The 20,523-nt window shown below is 43.6% G+C and overlaps 1 protein-coding gene across 1 annotated transcript; it reads right to left on the reverse strand.

Moving 5' to 3' along the window:
- Positions 1-134: 134 nt before the first annotated feature.
- On the reverse strand, positions 135-19,227 carry LOC134617053 (immunoglobulin lambda-1 light chain-like). Its single transcript, XM_063462216.1, has 6 exons — positions 19,004-19,227; positions 18,582-18,911; positions 2,566-2,613; positions 887-1,198; positions 680-754; positions 135-332 (listed from the first exon to the last, which is right to left on the reverse strand). Exons 1-6 carry the CDS (start codon positions 19,044-19,046, stop codon positions 184-186), a joined length of 957 nt encoding a protein of 318 aa, XP_063318286.1. The 5' UTR covers positions 19,047-19,227; the 3' UTR covers positions 135-183.
- Positions 19,228-20,523: the final 1,296 nt, after the last annotated feature.

A 20,523-nucleotide genomic window follows, 5' to 3' on the forward strand; every position in this document is an offset into this window, starting at 1 on the left:
TAAACTTCTACAAACACATCAAACATGTTTATTTGTAAATTTATATTATACAGTTTAAGATGATTATATGAGAAAAGGTCAAATGCATCATAAAAGAAACATTTAACCAACCAGAATTTAATTAACATTTCTGATTGCTGACTCGAGGAAATCTGATGTTGAGAAAAGGCGAGCAGAAAACAGTCAGTCAGCATGTGTGCAGTTGGTGGACGCTCCCTTGTTTGTGAGGATCATCAGCAGAGAGAGTCCACAGCAGTACACCAGACTCTTCACTATCAGCACTGTGTACAGCAGGCAGAGCAGCTTCACCCTGCACTGAGACTGGAAGGACACTGAAGGACAGACAGACACAAAGAGACAGACAGACAGTCGGGTTATTCCTCTCAGATCAAGGAGAAAAAGTCCAAATAGAAACAGCTTCTTCTTCAAGTGGATGAATTGATGTAGTGTTTGTGTCCACTTGGGGGCAGAAGAACTCCACAAGCAGCTAACAAACTGATCTCTGACATATTATGGTCTGTCTGCTGTTTGGTGCTGAGCAGCTAGTGTACAGTGGCTTTATCAGAGCTTGTTGGATGAAGATTTGATCAATTAGTGACACTTTAAGTCCCTAAACTTGTTCCAGCTCCCTCATTGGACATTGGAGCTGTCCATGCAGAGAGGCAGCAGGTGATCTTACAGTCAGCTGGCTGCAGAGCTGGCAGGTCTGCTGGCTCTCTCTCTGGAGGACAGGAGGCTGCTGGAGCTGGAAGCTCTGAAACAGAAAAGGAGTCAAATGTTTGGAGCTGCAGTGAGAAATGTCAGTCCTCTGCTCCTCTGCTCTCTTTGACAGCATCTCCACATGAAGCTGAATCACTGCTGAACACAGTCACCAAGCCTTCATTACCTTGTTGTGTTTGGGCCTCCACTGTGCCCCCCTCGTGCTTCACCCAGCAGCTGTATTTATATGTGTCAGAATCACTCCCATCAACCATCCTGATGGCAATGGTGCGTCCCGACTCCCTGAGCTCCAGCTGCTCTCCCTCAGCAGGGGGCAGCTCCTCCGGTTCTCCGCCGTTCTTCTTCTGTCTTTTCCAGGAGAACTGGACCAGAGGAGGAAACATGGCTGAGGCCACACACAGCAGGGAGCTGTTCCCCTCCAGGTGGGCTCTGGATGCTGCTGGGTACACGCTCACCACGGGCTTCACTACCTGCTCATCTGAAGTTTGACAGCAGCAACAAGCAGCACAGACACACATTCACACAGTCAGCAGCAGCTTCCAGCACTGCACTGCATTCAGTCTGATCCTGGAAACTACATGGACTCTGATCACTAAACTACTCATCAATACAAAGTTCACTACATACACTGGATTCAGCTTCATATCAAACACAGTCATCACCTCATGTCATCATGGCTCACATGTGGAACACTCAGCATGTTTTTAAAAGTCAAATTAAATTTTTTTCAATTTTATTCGTCATGTGTTTGTTTGTTATTGTTTTATAGAAATTTAGTTCAGTCCAATTTTAAAATATATACATTTGTCTTTATATAAGTGAAAATTTATTTTTCTTATTAGTCCTTATACACGAGTTCTAACAGAGATACTCTTCTGTCCAAAAATAAATTCATATTTTTCATATTTTTTTGTACTATTAATAAAATTAAATATCATTTCACAAAATTCAGTTCAGCAGATAAAATTTCCATTCTTCTTGTCTTTGATATATTTTACCATAAAGATCATATTTGTCTTTCAGACCTTTTAATTTTTAAATATTTTTCTGTTAAAATTGGAAAAGTAATGCAGTGATTATTTTAAGTTATGTTTTTATTCATATAAAAAACTGTAGCAAACATTTTAAAACACTAAAACTGAAATGGTGAATAAAACGTTTTCAATAAAATGAGATATACTTCATGATATTTTTAGTTTATTTGACAAAGTATATTTAATAAAAATTGGTATCCAAAAGTAATTTGTAAAATTTAAGTATTATTAACTTTTTATTGTCACGTACAAATCCACACACACGACTTCATCTCAGAAATACATATCAGAGTTTAACAATGTCATATTCATCCTAAATTTATGTCATATTTTTTCTGAGTTTTCTAATCAGTATCTGTTCTTTTGTTTGTTTGTTTTTTACTAGAAAACACTTTTTGAAGTAGCTAAATGAATGTTTGACTATTAAAAAAATATTCGTTCCTCAACATAAAGCAAATATTTCCTGAAACCACATTTGTTGTTAATCTATAATGATTTAATTTTAACATCAAATATGATCTTGTGTTCAAAAACCAGCAGATGGTGCATTATTACTGAGATGATCAAATCCTAAATATTTGTAACATCACTAATATTTGCAGAAATAAAGAATAACTTTAGTTGTTCAGTGAGATTTCAACATGTTTTCAGAGATTATTGAGCTTTTCTTATGTAACAATGGCTGCAGATGAATTCTCTACTAATGATGAAAAACCTAACATGTAAAGCCTGAAGCAGCAGAAACTGACTTTAAACACATTTTCAGCTTCTACAATAAAACAACTGAAGGAAAATAAATGTTTGTTCTTACCTGTTACAGACAGTTTAGTTCCAGAGCCAAAGATGAAGTACAGGTTTCCTCCCACAGTGAGACAGACTGCTACAAAAACCTGTCTGCTGTTGAATGTGTCAGCTGAGGTGAATGAGTCCAAATGAGGAAGCAGGATCATATTTCAAATCAAATCAAATCAAATCACTTTTATTGTCACATCACATGTGCAGGTACACTGGTACAGTACATGTGAGTGAAATTCTTGTGTGCGAGCTTCACAAGCAACAGAGTTGTGCAAAATACAATAACGTAAAACAAGCAAAATATAAGAATGGCTAAATCTGAGACTAATAAATATATGTAAAATATATAATAGTATATACATTACTGGATGTGTATACTAAATATGTTTTTCTACGTGTTTGTGTGTATACATATTTTACAAATTAAATAGAGTAAGAAATAAAATAAAATATATAAAAATATACAGAGGTTGGTAGCTGGATATTGTGCAAAACCGTGGCATAATTGTACAGTGTGGAGTGCATAATGTTGAAGTTCCAGTAGTGAGGGTGAGGTGTCTATGAAGTGTTCAGCAGTCTGATGGCCTGATGGAAAAAGCTGTCTCTCAGTCTGCTGGTACGGGACCGGATGCTGCAGAACCTCCTTCCTGATGGAAGTAGTCTGAACAGTTTATGGCTGGGGTGACTGGAGTCCTTGATGATCCTTCCCGCTTTCCTCAGGCACCGCTTCCTGTAGACGTCCTGGAGGGAGGGAAGCTCACCTCCAATTATCCGTTCAGAGCACCGCACTACTCTCTGGAGAGCTTTGCGGTTGTGAGCGGTGCTGTTGCCGTACCAGGTGGTGATGCATCCAGTGAGGATGCTCTCAATGGCACAGCGATAGAAGGTCCTGAGGATGCGGGGGCTCATGCCGAATCTTTTCAGTCTCCTGAGAAAGAAGAGGCGCTGTTGCGCCTTCTTCACTGTTTTGTTTATGTGTCCACGTAAGATCCTCAGCCAGATGTACACCAAGGAAGCGGAAATCTGCTCACTCTCTCCACAGCAGCGCCGTTGATGGTGATGGGGGTGTGTACTTCTCTGCACCTCCGGAAGTCCACTATCAACTCCTTTGTCTTTGCGACGTTGAGGGTGAGATGGTTGTCTTGACACCAGTGGGTCAGGGCGCTGACCTCCTCCCTGTAGGCCGTCTCGTCACCGTTGGTGATAAGACCCACCACTGTAGTGTCGTCCGCAAACTTCACAATGATGTTGGAGTTGTTAGTGGCCGTGCAGTCGTAGGTGTAGAGTGAGTACAGGAGAGGGCTCAGTACACACCCCTGTGGAGCACCAGTGTTCAGTGTGATGGGGGATGAGGTGATGCTGCCCAGTCTGACCACTTGGCGTCTGTCAGACAGGAAGTTAAGGATCCAGCTGCAAAGAGAGCTGCTCAGTCCTAGATCCTGCAGTTTCCTGTCCAGCTTCGAGGGAACGATGGTGTTGAATGCTGAGCTGTAATCTACAAACAGCATTCTCACATACGTGTCTCTCTTCTCCAGGTGTGACAGGGCAGCATGGAGTGTCAGGGCTATGGCATCATCAGTGGACCTGTTGTGGCGGTATGTGAACTGTAGAGGGTCCAGTGAGTCGGGTAGTGCAGAGCAGATGAAGTCCCTGACCAGCTTCTCGAAGCATTTGCTCACGATGGGGGTCAGGGCTACAAGTCGCCATTTATATGGAGGATTTGGGTACAGGGACGATGGTGGCCATTTTGAAGCAGGCTGGGACTACAGACAGAGAGAGGGAAAGGTTGAAGATGTGTGTAAACACTCCAACCAGCTGAGCCGCGCATGACCTGAGGACGCGGCCGGGAATCCCGTCTGGACCAGTAGCTTTGCGTGCGTTCACCTTCCTGAAGCACTTCCGCACATCCTCCGCAGACACAGTGTGCGCACTGACATCATCCGCGGTGCGCACACTGTCCGGTCTCATGGTGTTCGCTGTGTCGAATCTAGCGTAGAATACGTTTAGATCCTCACACAGAGAGGCCGTGGTCTGCGGTGTGCTGGTTTTCCCTCTAAAGTCTGCGATTGTGTTTAGTCCCTGCCACATACTCCGAGGGTTGTCAAACTGTTGCTCCACCCTGTCCCTGTACTCACGTTTGGCTGCTTTGATCGTCGATATTTCAGCTCCATGATGTGTTTCTCTAATGTTCATATCAACATGACTGTCTCTTCTTCTCTTTTCTTTTAGCCACACTAGCAGCACGGCTTTGATGTTAATGTCAGTCTGTTGGTCAGTCCACTACTTTAGTCCACATGAAAATAGAAAATCACTATATAAGCACCAGTCCATTCATCCCATCAATGATACCACCACTACAATGAAACATGCTGCTGATAGTATCATGGTTTGGCCCATCTGGCTCACCATCATTAATCACACAATCAATTTTGAATTCTAGCAGCAAATTCTAAAGAAAACTATCAGAACATCTGTCTGTGAACTGAATCTCAGGAGAAAGTGGGCCATGCAGCACGACAATGACACAAACCAGTGATTTTTTTTCTTTGTTCCAAATATGGTGAAAGAAAAATAATCCAGTGAATCCAGCAAGTGATGTGATGAGTCTCTGATGTCTTTCTGATGTAGTTTTGTTGCGTCCTTCAAACCACACCTGGTGTATTTTAGAAGTGAAACATGTTGGTCTGCACAGGCTCTTCTATTTTCAACACTGACAGGATTTCCTTTGCTGTTTCTTCTGTCCTGCACATTTTCCTCTGTTTTGTGCAGCTTGATGGAGCTTCTGTAAAAAATAGAGCCAGAGTTATTTTTAGTGTTGCGGAGCAAAGAGATGCTTCAGGGATGCTTCTGAAATGTGCTGTGGCATGTCTGCTGGAATCATCAGTGTTGTATTGAATGGCCTCAATCAGCTCCAGCAGCCTAGTAGGAACACAAAGCGCCCATGCCTGCTGTTAAAAATAGAGCTTTGGAACAACCAAGTCCAACAGAGTCCAACAAAAATGGTGTGAAAGAGCTGGAAGCGAGCAGTTCATGTGAGAAAATCCAACATGTCAAAATTAAAGGTGCTCTGTGTCAAAAATGGAGTCAAATTCTTCCAAACTGATGTGCTGGACTGATTATCAGTTACTGCAGGTGCTCCAGCTGAGGAGGAGCAGGAACCAGCAGAACTGCCAAACCCCACTGACACACATCACACACACCACCAGCAGCTGAAGACCTTCAAGAGCTGAATGGGAAAAAGGATTTAACATCCAGCCTCATGTGTTAGACCCAGATTTGTGGCATCACTTTAAAAAAGTGCTTTTTCCCTATTGGCTGGTATTAAATAATCTTTATTTTTAATCAAAGTTATAATCAAAGTATAATGGATTTTGGCTCCATATCTGCTCATCATCATCATCTTTGCTCTGTTGGATTTTAATTCTAAAGGTTTGGACTCCCATCATTTTCCTGGTGGATTGCAGCTCCTCCCAACATTCAGAAGTTCTGGGGTCTCGCTGTATTCCTGAAGTATCAAATATTCAAGGATTCCTGCTTTCCTGTTGGATTGTTTCCATTAGCACAAAACACTGAGATGAAACAAAATTCAGCACTAGATCTGCTCATTCTCTGTTCCAACCTCTCATCCCAAAGATTCCTCATCTTTGTAATGAGAATCTTTAACCCTCTTAGGCTCAAATTAAGTTTTTTGTTGCTAATGCACAACCAAGTCCTGCAGTGGTACTTCTGAGTAAAAAAACCTCATAAAATATGTATGTGGGGTAATCAGGTTGTTAGTTCTTAACTGTTGCAAATCTGCAACGTCTGCCTGGAGAGGGTTAAAATCAGCATTAGCTCAGAGTAGGTTAATGAGATAATTATCATTGATGTGATTTGCTTATCATTTTCAAGGTTCAAGGTTCTTTATTTGTCACATGCATAGTTATACAAGTATAACACACAGTGAAATGTAACCTGACACGCTCCTCGACATGTGCAAAAAAAAAAAAGGGGGGGGGGGGCGGTGTAGAGGAAGAAGATTATATATATAGTATATACATTAGGTGAATGTGCAGTAGTAGCAGCAAGCAGGTGAATTCTGTACACCAAGTGAATTAAATAAGAATAGACAATCTGACTATTTTACAGAATACATAATATAAACATATTTAAAATTAAAGGAATTTGAAATGTACATTGTGTCTGGAGTGTCTGGAAGAGAGTCCTGTCTCAGTCACTTATGGATGATGTGAGAGGGCGGGTGTGTGTATGTTTAGGGCCCGGATGGCTTGGGGATAGAAGCTCCTCTTGAGTCTCTCTGTCCTTGCCCGGATGATGCAGAACCTTCTACCGGATTGCAGAAGTTGGAACAGTTTGTTGCCAGGATGGGACGGGTCCTTCAGTATCTGCGCTGCTCTAGTCCGGCATCTCCTGGTGTAGGTGTCCTGAAGCGGAGGGAGAGCAATCCTGCAGCAGCGTTCTGCTGTACGGATCACTCTCTGGAGAGCTTTTTGGTCCTTAACACAGCTGTTCCCAAACCAGGATGTGATGTTCTGTGTGAGGATGCTCTCCACAGCGCCTGTATAGAAAATCCTGAGGATCTTTGGAGAGACCCTGAACTTCCTCAGTTGTCGTAGGTGGTACAGGCGCTGCCTAGCCTTTTTGGTCTGGACCTGAATGTGGGCAGACCATGTCAGGTCTGAGGAGATGTGGACACCAAGATACTTGAAGGACTGCACCCTCTCCACTGGAGCTCCATTGATGATAATGGGCTTGTAGTCTCTGTGCTGAATCCTTCTGAAGTCCACCACCAGCTCCTTGGTCTTGCCGACGTTCAGCTGGAGGTGGTTGTCCTGGCACCATGATGCCAGATTCTTCACTTCGTCCATGTAGGCCGCCTCATCGTTGTTGGAGATGGCGCCCAACACCACTGTGTCATCAGCAAACTTCACAATGGTGTTGGAGCCGTGGGTGGCCACACAGTCTGAAGTGTAAAGGGAGTAGAGCAGTGGCGAGAGGACACACCCCTGTGGTGCTCCTGTGTTGATGGTGATGCTGTCGGAGACACACCTACCCACCCTCACCACCTGAGTTCTGCCAGTGAGGAAGTCCAACACCCACGCACACAGACGGCTATTGAGTCCCAGATCCCTCAGCTTTGTGAACAGTCTGCTGGGCACTATTGTGTTAAACGCTGAACTGTAATCAACAAACAGCATTCTCACATAGTTACCCTGTTTCTTGTCCACGTGGCTGAGGGTGGTGTGCAGGACGTGGGCGATGGCGTCCTCAGTGGATCTGTTGGGTCGGTAGGCGAACTGCAGCGGGTCTGTGGTGTCTGGGATGGAGGAGGAGATGATGTTCTTCAGCAGCCTCTCAAACACCTTCATTACTACCGAGGTCAGTGCAACTGGCCGGTAATCGTTCAGGGATGAGGGTTTGCTGTTCTTGGGCACAGGGATAATGGTGGATCTTTTGAAGCATGTGGGGACCACAGACTTCGCCAGGGACTCGTTGAAGATGGAAGTGAACACACCTGCTAGCTGGTCAGCACAGCAGCGCAGCAGACGGCCGGTGATGCCGTCTGGCCCCGCTGCTTTCCTTGTGTTCACTCTCCTCAATGCCGCTCGGACGTCGTGCAGGTCACCGGTCTCTTGCTGATGACGTCACTGTCCTCGGTAGTCAGGCGGTAGATAGCGTTAGCCGCCTGGCTAACCTCGAAACGGGCGGAGAACTGATTCAGCTCGTTGGTGAATGCAGAGTCAGCGTTGATCGGCGCAGTGTCCCTGGCTTTGTAGTCCGTAATGGTGCGTAGTCCGTGCCACATACTCCGTGTGTTGCCCTGGTGGAAGCGGGACTCCACACGCTCCCGGTACCGGCATTTGGCATCTCTCACCGCGCGCTGCACGCCGTATGAGGCCGCTTTGTAGGCGCTCATATCGCCAGTGGCAAGACCCGCGTTGTAGGTGGCGGTCCTGGCGTTCACTGCAGTGCGGATCGATCTGTCCATCCATGGTTTCTGGTTTGGGAATGTGGTGACTCTCGCAGTGGGGATAATCTCCTCCGCTAGCATATTGACGAAGCATACTGCTACTTTCGTAAACTCGGCAATGTTGACTGCGCATGCTCTGAACATGTCCCAGTCGATGTCGTTGAGTGCGTCCCGTAGCGTAGCTTCTGATTGGGCAGACCACCATTTCACCTCCCTCGTGGTTACCTCTTCCCTCCGTATGGTTTGTTTATACTGGGGAATGAGGAAGATGGCGTTGTGGTCGGACTTCACAAGAGCCGGGTGTGAGACAGCTTTGTAGCCCTGCTTGTATGGCGTGTAGCAGTGATCCAAAATTCGATCCCCCCTCGTTGGACACGAGACATGCTGGTAAAGGTTTGGCATGACTTGTCCGAGGTTTTCTTTGTTAAAGTCTCCTGCTACAATGAGGGCTGCGCCCGGGTCCTTGTTTTGAAGCGAACTCAGCACATCATGTAGTTCGGACAAAGCCATACCTGTGTCCGCTTGGGGTGGGATGTAGACCACCGTGGCGATGACCGAGGTGAACTCACGGGGCAGATAGAAAGGGCGGCACTTAATGCTCAGGAATTCCAGATGTGGCGAGCAGCCGCTGGAAAGAGTAGAAATGCTCCTGACATCACACCACTTTCTGTTTACCATGAAACACACTCCTCCACCTTTGGTTTTGTTCGACTCTGCCGTTCTGTCCGGGCGTAGCACAAAGAATGAATCTGATGGAGTTACGGCCTAGTCCGGCACGGTGGGGGTCAGCCATGTCTCCGTGAAGCACAGAATGTTGCAGTCCCTCATGTCACGTTGGAAGGTGACATCTTGCTCTTAGGTCATCGAGCTTGTTCTCCATGGATTGTACGTTGACCAGTAGGATACTGGGCAGTGGTGCGCGATGAGCCTGCTGTCTCAGTCTGTTCCTAATGCCAGCACGTTTCCCCCGGCGCTTCTTTGTTCTACGCCTCGGATGAGCGGCCCATCCTGTTCTCCGCGCCGCGTAGAATCTCTGGCGGCCAGAATGGGTCAGGTTTAAAAGTGTCCAAGATTAGATGTGCAACCTTGTCACCGATGTTTAAAAGTGATCTGCTGTCGTATACTATAAAACTAGAGGGTTTTGGAATGTAAACTAGAGCAAAAAATAAGTAAAAAACGAGAAAAGTGGATAGTCGGAGCGGAGCGGTCAGCAAGGCGTCTGGACGTGGCCGCGCCATCTTAACAATTATTTTGTGACTGTTATTATCATTTAATTCTGCCTCTGCTTCATTCCTGCCAAATAAAGTAAAGTATCCTGTAATTACAGTCTAAATTGTGGACATACCCTTTTTAAACCTTTGTCAAATAGTAAAGGTAAATATAACAATATATAATTATTATATTATAAACAGCTCTTAGAGGTTACTCCGGGCCTTTAAATATAACACTCCCTTGGGGCTGACTGTCCAGGCCTCTAACATCAACCCTGTTACTAACAAGTTCCACGATCTAGGGGGGAGCTGTCATACTGAGGTGACTGGTAAGATTTGACCTGCAAGGCTACTCAGCTCTTTTTTTCTTGTCAGTGGACAGAGGGAAAACACCTGGACTTTGGTCATTAGAGCTGGGCGAGTCCCCTCACCCACACCGGCTCCATGTGAACTCTACATTGCCTGCTGGGTAAGACCAGCTTAACTATAAATCATCTGCAGATGTGAAACTGGTGATCGTTGGATCTCCACTTTTTAGTGTGTGTATGCTAGTGTGTGGTACCTACCTTTTTTTACTCTAAGCGTACCAGCCAACCACTTCCCGACATGCCTAAGGCTAATGTAGGGAAGGTGGATGCCTCACAAGCAATAGCAGAGTGTCCTCATTTTGCTGTGTAGCCAGCTCCCTCTCTCACCAGCCAGGGGCTACTGGAGGACAGCTATCAGGAGGACTTTGAGGCTGAGTCCATCCTCTATTCCACAGGCTGCTACCTGTCCTGCGGGCAGCCCCCAGCCAGCTGATGTTTTTTGAGGTGATAGATAGGGCATTCACAGCTCTGGATATTGGGCCGCGTTGGCCCCCACCTCCCAGCTGGCTATGCCGCCAGCCCCCCTACCCGGGCTGTGGACAGCGTGGAGCGGCTGGTCAGCTCTGGGGACAGACCCTTGGTCACGTCACGACAGCCTTTGTCTCCGCTGTCGGCTTAGCGTCTTGCCGGCCGATCATAGCGACCTGCTCCATAAAAATGTTTTGTATGTAAAAGATTTTGAGGAATGGTTCAGTATTAGTGCAAATTTTTTCACTGTAACTGAAACACTTTAGAAGATTTTAATGATCACAAAAATCAGATGCTGGTGGTGGTATGATAATAAAGAGAGCAACACATAACACACACCTTTCTCTGTGGATGTCCAACCAGGGTAACACACGGCAATCCCAGCATGTGGGAACATCACCTTTGGGTCATCTGTGGGATGTTCTTCTTAAAAATCTCTGTATTGATGAGCTGAATAATGTGTACACTTGATCTGAGAAAGAAGCTCAACACAACAGTCAGTCGTCATTGTTGGGAATAGAGGATGGAAGGTAGCAGAAGTCTTGGCAGAAGAGAAATACTAATGGACATCATCCCAGTGTGCCCTGGTGTTGTTAACAGAAAATACAAAGTTACTGTCACATAAAATATAAGTTTAGAGAAAGGTCAGAGAATAAAATCCACACCTCTTCTAGTGTCACAGTTACACATCCTCATCTTTCAGAACATGAAATCAGCCTTCAGTAGTAATAGTAGCCTGTAATGAGTCTGTGTCCTTTATGAACTATTAGTTTATTAGATTTATATTTCCTGGGGTGTTATTCCCAGGGAATATTAGGATGTCAGACTCTCTGACTTTGTCTCTGATGAACTCATTTCTAATCCTGTCCAGTGAAAGTCTGAACATCTTCAGTTCGGCCTCCTGTCTTTTTATCAGAGCCACAGGATCCAAACCAGACATCACAGCAGCTCTCACTGACATCCTGTAAACCTTCCTTTCACTCTGGCTGCTATCTTTCTGTCACAAATCACCTGACAGTCATTTAAAGTTAGTAGCACAGTGTGACGGTGACAATGCTGCTCAAGCTTTCCTAAATTACATTCCAAGTTATATACTGCTCAAAGACATAAAGGGAACACTTGGAGTTACATTGTGTTGTTTAAGTGTTGCCTTTATTTTTTGAGCAGCATATATTAAGATCATTTAAGCGCAGCAGATTACTGTGAAGGACTTTAATGGTTTGCTGATGGATTCACTAGGGGTGCAACGATACTCGTATCGATATTGAACCGTTTGATACAGTGCTTTCGGTTCGGTACGCATATGTATCGAACAATACAACATTTTTTATTTATTATATCAACTTTTCTTCTGACGATGCTGTCTGTGTTGAGCGCTCAGTGTATCTGCGTTCGACTACTCCGCCTAGGCTGCACTATCGAGTGCAGATCCACTGAGCGCAGCGCAAGCTAGCAAGACAGAAGCTAAGCTCATTGCAACATGGCAACTACCTCAACGCTACCCGAAATTGAACCTCCCCCACCCTCATTCAGATCTGGCGTTTGGAACTATCTTGGTTTTCATGTGAAGTATGACCCTGATGGTAAGCGCGTCATGGACAAAAGTAAAACAGTATGTCGGATGTGTCACGCAATTCTCAATTTGTGGGAACTAGTGCGTTAGCGCAGTTAGCTCGTTAACGTGTTGAAGCCGTCCAGCCCCACGCACGGGGCGATCCGCGGTAACTTGTTAACGGAGATTTGCCGCGTTATGGCTTTAATGTCATTTTAACGAGATTAACGCTGACAGCACTAGTGGGAACACAATGAATATGACTGCACATTTACGCCGACATCATCCTAGTGCAAAGACAAGTGGAAGCAGACAAAAACAACAAGCACGCATGCTACAAACTTTACCCGAGTCATTCAGACAGCCGTTAGCACATGATTCTCCTTATGGGGACCTGATATGTTTAATATGCTGCTGAGAATATACCCCAGAAGAAGCGTATAGTATAGCTTTTATTTTGGAAAGAGCCATTTCTCTGTAATAAACTCTCTTTTCCAAAGATGAGTGATTTCTCGATCAGACAGATTTATTTTTTTTATTTTGCTGTTTCAGCAACATTAAATTTAAAAACTGTACTTTTGAGTTAAAATATATATTTATAATTTTAATAAATGATAAATTAAAAAGGGATGAACATTTTTTTGTATCGAAAAAATATCGAACCGTGACACCAAAGTATCGAACTGAACCGTGAATTTTGTGTATCGTTGCACCCCTAGGATTCACCTCCATCTCCTGTGTTCTTGCTGTCAGGTGGATCCTTGTGATCCTGTAAACAGTGATGCACCTGAAAGTCACAGACAGATATGTGGGACACAGACAGAGCTCTTCCACAGCAGACATCTTGAGTTCACAGTAGGAAAAATACAGGTTTCATAATGATGACTGCATTCCAGTTAGCAGAGGTCCTGCTTTTGTGGATCAGAGTCAGTTTCAGCCTGCTGTGTTACAGTGGACAGCTACAAATAACAGGTGTAGCCTGAAAGGTCGATCAGATGAAGGTTATTGGTTTGAATCCATGTTGAGAGGTTGGTATCTATCTCTCTGAAATTACTTGTTGTTCATAAAGTTGTTCTGACACAAACTGCTGCTGCCTCCAGCTGACTGGTTCCAGGTGTTGCAGGTATGAATCCTCCTGATGGTTCAGTCTGAGAAGAACTGAAGTCAGAACAGTTTTTAAATGTTTGCTGGCACAAAAACACAAACCCATCCAAGGTAAAATACTGTGATTTAAAAGTGGAACTACAGAGAGGAGTGGTGATGTCACAGCCACTGAGCTGTGATTTTTTTTTAAATGTTTTAAAGAACAAACAGTGTGCTCTGTAGATGTCATGGCTGTGTGCAGGCAGGCAGGGAGGAAGGACCCAAAATGCAGGACTCGGAGGCAGATGTAAACTCAAAACACGCAGCTTTATTGCTGGGCGGAAAAGGCACATAAACCTAACTAAACTGAGAATACAGAAATAAACTAAGCAGGCTAGCAGACGGAACACACAGTTAACGTGAGGGTAGGAGACGTTAACGACACGACAGCGAGTAGGGGAAGACACAGACACTAAATACAAGAGGTGAACGGAGCGAAGAGGAAACAGCTGGGAGACACGGCTGACGCTAATTACACTGACGAGACAGGGAGAGCACAAAGCTGAACGCACTGACATAGGACACAGACCTACAAAATAAAACAGGAAGCACACGACAGACAGAGACACAGACGCAGACTCATAAGCAGGCATAAAGACATCATGGACAGACAGAGAAGACTAAGCACAGGCAACCTAAACTAAACATGAGGGCAAGATAACGAAACCCCAACCAGAAATAATCATCATCATCATCATCACCAGATAGCTTAAAGAAACAGAATACAATCACAATCAAAACAGCATCACCCGAGAATAAGAACTAATCCATAATGCAGAAATAAACCAAAACCTAAGGAACTCAAAATGCTGGGTCGAACCGACCCAGGACCGTGACAGTAGAGCTGTTTGATAGCCAGAATACACAGAAGTCCTGCTCTCACACTGACAGCAGTGATGGACACGTACAGCTTCATGATGGCTGCCAAACACACAAAGAACACGACAGGATCAACAACCTGTTAAACAGTTTTAGCAGTTTTTATACAAAATGTCATCTCTGTCATTCTAACTGTAAGCGATCATTAGCTAGATTAGCCACACTGTATTAGAGGGTTGTTGCTAGCTAGTTAGCGATGCTGCACACCTGTTACTCCCGTAGTCTTTATGCTTCAATGATTCCACAGGTCTCATTTTTTCTTATCCTATTTTAGACAGAGATGACATCAGCAGCAGACTCCAGAGAGACCCAGAGTTACTAGGGGTGCAACGGATCACGGTTGATCCGAAATCCGAACCGATCCCTCTCCACGGTACGCACGTGATCCGAAGATTCGAAAAAGAAAAAAAAAGTATGCGTATGGTGCCCGTGGTGGGTCTGTCAAGCGGTAGTTATGGTCAGCGCTAGCGGTCCAAGTAGCGGAGCAGAGGAGTTTGCGGCACTTAAGCAGCCCTTTGCTGCCCAGTCCGACCGGGCTAAAGCTATTACTAAAGCTAATGGGGCGTTTAGCTGCAGACGGGAGGCCGTACTCTGTTGTGCAAAACAAGGGGTTTAAACTGTGATGAACGTGCTTGAGCCACGCTATGATATCTCGTTGCGCGTCCACTTCAGTGACAAGATTGTTCCAAGCATGTATGAGCAGGAGAAGTTTAAAGTTATGGCTGAACTGTCCCAGGCATCTTCTGTTGCTCTAACTACAAATGGGTGGAGCTCCAGGGCAACGGAAAGCCACGTGACCGTGACCGCTCGTTATGTCACAGCGGAGCGGTAGATACAAAGCCCTGTACTGCCCTATAGATTACATTAGATTAGATGAAACTTTATTTATCCCTCGGGTGGGTTCAAACTGAAATTCAGTTTCCAGTAGCACAGCACCCACAGAAGTTGCAGAATGTGAGCAGAAATATACCATGTTTACACATTTATAAATACAGAGAATACAAAAAGGATAAATAGAATAAATAGGAATAAGAATACAAGGGAACGGCACATTTCAAGTATTGTGAGTCTATTACACCGTTGGATATTAACAAAAACTATTGCACAGTGAAAAGGCACTACAGCTACTTGTTCCCCCCTCCTCTGTCCCCATTTCCCCTCCAGCGAGGAGTTAAACAGTTTGATGGCGTGTGGGACAAAGGACTTTTTAAGTCTGCTGGTCCTTGACTTTGGGAGAAGCAACCTGTCACTGAACAGACTCCTCTGGTTGTTTATGGCCGTGTGCAGAGGATGCAGAGGCTGCCCAGCATGGTCCATAATGTCCATATTGCACCTTAATTTGTTTTTATATAAGTGCGTGGAATGAGTCTTCAGTTGAATGTTTTTAAATAGGCAAAAAATACTTAAATAAATAAATGGCGAGTAGAATTTTTGTCTTTTTTTTTCTATTTTTGCTGATCTGAAAATTTATCCGATCCGTGACTTAAAAACGGTGATCCGATCCGAACCGTGAAATTTTTGATCCGTTGCACCACTAAGAGTTACTGTTAGTATCTGAATTATATGGATTTTTAACAGTTTTAGATTCAGTTCACACAGAGCGCTCTACAGCCTGGTAACATGGAAAGTTAAATGAAATAAAGCAGACTGACAAAAGGTTTCATACAAGTGTAATTTGTTCTTTTCATTCAATAACAGGGTCCAAAGTCCACATTATTATCAACAGCTACATTCACCCTGGGGAAGAACAAGTGAACATGACCATGAGGACCACGCTAGGTTTCCTGGGTCCAGAGGTTTGAGAAATGTCCTCCCTTTCATTTATCACAGCTTCTGTTGACCCACGCAGGAAGACTCCTGATGTGTCATTTCAGAAACATCAGGAACTGAAGGTCACCGCAGGCATCAAGCAGAACTCGCAATCTTCACCAGCAGCTTCCTCAGAGGGAAATCTTCAGACCTCCACTATACGCCCAAAATAGAAGATGGACAAATCTGCATTTCATGAGCAGTGTGATAGAGACCTGTACTTTGTGTGATGTTAGAAGTATTCACATCATCCTCAGATGAAGCACAGAGACTCTGGACTTTTACATAATGATGTTATATTCAGTCCTGTAGAAAGTTATATATTTAAAATATATATTATCCTTTCTGGTTACTCTGGTATGAAGGACTCTGAATGACTTCATGGTAAAAAACACAATATTGGCAAAACACAGTGTGTGTGAATTCCAGATTAAAATTTTTAGTTCAACACACTAGTTACGACCTTTGACCCTTATCAGGTTTTATTTAATTATATCAGAGAAAATCTCACGTCCGCTTTATGCAGCTGACTACATTCAGTGTTTAAAACAGAAGCTGTGCAGGTCTGAGATCAGCAACTTTCTGAAACACCAAACTGAGTTAATATTTCTGCTCCTATATAGTGACACAGTTACATGGATGATTAATCCCTTTGACTTTTTGTCTTTAACTTTATCAATAACACAGCTGCAGCTTTCACTGACAAAGAGTGAACATATAGGATGATGTGTGTGATGTCACTGGGTGGTGCTGAGGGCAGCTCCTAAAATCACAAAGAGAACAGAATCATCACAAACTGTGAAATATAAAGTTTATCCATCAAACCTGAAATAAAGCTGACTCTTCTCTGTCCTCACACACTTCAGGATCTGAAGTTCTACAGTTCTGCTGACAGCTGATAGATGAGCTGTTTGTTAAAAAAGACAAAGTCTTATATACTAACACATTACCCAGTATTGATAGGTTTGTAGCTCAAAACCTATTCGCTGGAACGTTGAAGACAATGTAATTACACAGCAAAAGCAAGACACGAGTAGGCAAAGTTCTTTATGTTTCTCGTGCACGGGAGAGAACCGGACAAACGCCGTTCCTTCGCTTGACCCCAGTTGCTCTCGTCTGCTCCCTCGTAACACTGCTCTTTTATTGAGGTGCCATGAATATGCATAGGTTCATTAACATATGACGTCTACATACACACAAAGAGTACCTTGTCTGTGCGTTGTGTAAGCATGTGTGTGTGTGTGTGTGTGTGTGTGTGTGTGTGTGTGTGTGTGTGTGTGGGGGGGGTCAGAGTGTGACCCCATAAAGACTTCCCTAAACCTGCTGGTCTGGAAGTCCAGCAGTTCGTTTAAACAAAAGGCACTTAGACTAAAACTGACATAGACACGTTTATCCTACCACAACTCAATAAAAGAAGGTACGACCTCTCCCATGCTCCCAGAATGTGGGTGTGAATGCCAGAGCACTCTGGAAGGCACACGAAGCCTTTGCAGACTATTAAGGATCAAACCTCTACCAATCTACAACTAATTATAAAACTCTAAGCATATATGGGTAGATATTTCTAAGCATAAATGACAATCAACAATACAAATCTAACAAGTATAATATTTACCTTTGAGTCATTGGTGCTTTTTAAATGCAGTGTTTGGTCCAGTCAGACTCTGATTTTTCTCCAGCAGCGATGCTGGAAATGAAATTAAGCAGCCAAAGCTGCTCAAATGTGATTGGTCAGGAAACAAAAGGAGAAAGCAGAAATCTTGTCCTGTGATTCCAGATTTGACATACTCAGATACAAAATCCGTTGTTTTTTTCAGAGAGAAAAGACGATGATAGAAAGATGAGGCACCGTGGTGGGCCGTGGTCGGCGATGCCGTGCAGACGCACCTGCACGGCATCTGCAATCATGCCCGCCGTGTTAAAACACGGGGGAGCAGGGGTTGTGTGTTGTAAGTTGTGGTGTGATGTGATGTGTGGCTGGCAGCTTAAGAACTGCAGCCGATAACAATAAATGGCTCTAAATGATGATCTGTGGTCCGGCCGTGCCTTATTCACACCACAATCCTCTATAAACATCCACAGGAAACTGATGGAAATCTGTCCAACAAAATCAGCGTCCTAATGAGCCGCTGCTAGAAGTACAAAATCCTGACCTGACATCAGTCCAAGATTTGTCTTTAAAATGTCCTAAAGTGAAAGTGTCTGGTTAAATGTACTGAAAGGTGTTAAACAACAAGTGCTGCTGGAAGAGTTTTCATGAAGAGAACATTAACACTGTGAATGAGGGATGGACTTTGATTCAGTTTGACACAATCTGTTTTTCTTTCACTTTGAATAAATGTTTTTGTGGGACTGAGGATACATTTGTTTACATTTGGAAGTTTGATGTCATCTGTTCCTCTTGTTTCTATCTTAAAACATGAAAAATCTGTTCAAAACAGAAATAAATAGAATTGAATTTCTGACAGCAGTAAATAAAAATCTCCCTGAGCTCAGTATGTTTGTGACTCTGAGATGGAGGTGAAATCTGTGAACCTGGGCTGTGGTTTACTGCTCTCTTCCTGTCACAAACACTGTTTGACATCTGTTCATCTGTTGGTTTTTGTTCAGGCTGCAGGGATCATTTCTCACTGTGGGGATCTTCCTTATAACATTTACAGTAGTAGGTGGCTGAATGATCGAGTTTAACTTTCTCTATCTTCAACTCACAGCCATTCTTTTTATTCTCAGCTGAGAAATCATCTCCTTGAGGATGATCGTAACCTGTTTCAAGTGTGCAAGCAGCATCACTCTTATCCGTATACCCAATCACTCTGAATGTTTCGTTCTTCTGGTACCAGAATATCCAGTCATCATCACACAGTTCAGTCTCTCCACAGCTGAAGGAGACACTTTCTCCAACTCTCCTGGTCAATGTTAAATCGTCCTGAATCAGCTGTTCTGCTGCCATGGTAACCAGTGCTGTAGAGACACAGACAGATAGATGAAGGTTAGTGTGACAGTGTTTGTTACAGGTTGACTTTGTTGGCTCCTGATTGGCTGGAAACACTCACCTGAACACAGACAGCACAGAGCAGCAGCTGGGAGGAAAAGCATTTTGTGCAGTGGTGTTTCCTCTGGTGAACCTGGGGAGAAGTGGCGCTCTGATGCAGCTGAGGCCAAACAAGGACGAGCTGTGAGATCAGACGAGGGCCACGTGGTTTCTAACAGGTCCTCAAAGCTCCCATCAGCCCCTGCGGCCCACAGATAAGACTGCTGCTGCTGATTGACAGCTCAGCTGAAGCTGCTGTGTGGTTTCATCGTCTTCATTTCAATCTGACAGCAGATCCAAAAATCTGGGTCACATGATGCAGAAACACTCAAACACATTCATGTTCCCACAAACACATTCAGGTTGCTGTGAATTTAGTAACACACACTGTTATCTGTGGTTTAACAGCTGTGAGGAAAACACTGAATATACAAATTAAATGTAACGAAACTAAAAATACAACTATAAAAATAATATTCTGTAAAAATCGTTTTAAAGTAAATTCTAAACAAAGGACTTTAAATGAATAAAATCTCGTAAAATATAATTTATAGTCAAATTCTTTTTTTTAAACAAACACATGTGGTTCAGTTGTGTGTTTAAAATATGTGCACACTGTGGTTCTTTCCCACATCTTCTAATGTGTTTTGTTCCAAGTTGGTTTCAGACTGAAGGATTCATTAAACCCTTTTTAAGAATCATTCAAAATGATGATCATCAATGATAATATCTATAAACAGTAATAAAAACAGGGCTGTGTTTTACGTCAGCTTCAGCTTCATTTATTTGTACCCATGGTTAGATTTCATTTGCAGTAGGCAGTCATCCACCTTTACATACACATTTACACAACAGTACAAAAGTACTTTTTGATTCATGAAAGAGAAATAAGACAAATGTTGCCTTTGTATCATCTCTGATATAGAAGGTATCATTTGAAGATGTGAGTGAAGGACACAAATATTTTGATCTGGTGTTGTTCTACATTTTAGGACTAAAAGACAGAAGGAAGAAAGTGAAACTGACTGCGCGAGGGGTTGAAGTCATGAAGTCAAGTGGAGGCCGCTGACTGCTGTTACTTTCTGCTGTACAGGTTAAACAGGGACTCACAGTCAGCCTGCTAGAACATTTGGATGAAGAGAAAAAGGAGGAAAAAGACTTTGAGGGAAAAATCCAATAAGATCAGCATGTTTTGAATGTGGGAATACAACAGTTTCCTCCACCATGACACACACTGGAGCCTCTTTTTGCTCACAGCTTCACTGTTTGTCTCAAAGTTCAGTTTGGAGGCCAAAATTGTTCCAACACATTTGTAAGTTTGCACTAATTTCACTGTGTGAGCCTTAATGGATGTAATCAAAGAATCAGTCAGTGAAATATGAAGCTGTGCTGGAAGTTTGGAGGAGAAAAGTGTCTCAGTGAGTTTAATGAGGTGAACACATGAATACAGAGCACTGACTGAGACGTACAGACTCCTTTAATGAGTCGCACACATTTTTGTGACTTCATTAAATGTCAGAGTCAAAAATGACACCTAACAAC

Source organism: Pelmatolapia mariae, linkage group LG18 (genome assembly GCF_036321145.2).
Source record: "Pelmatolapia mariae isolate MD_Pm_ZW linkage group LG18, Pm_UMD_F_2, whole genome shotgun sequence".
In the NCBI taxonomy this organism is placed as follows: Eukaryota; Metazoa; Chordata; class Actinopteri; order Cichliformes; family Cichlidae; genus Pelmatolapia; species Pelmatolapia mariae.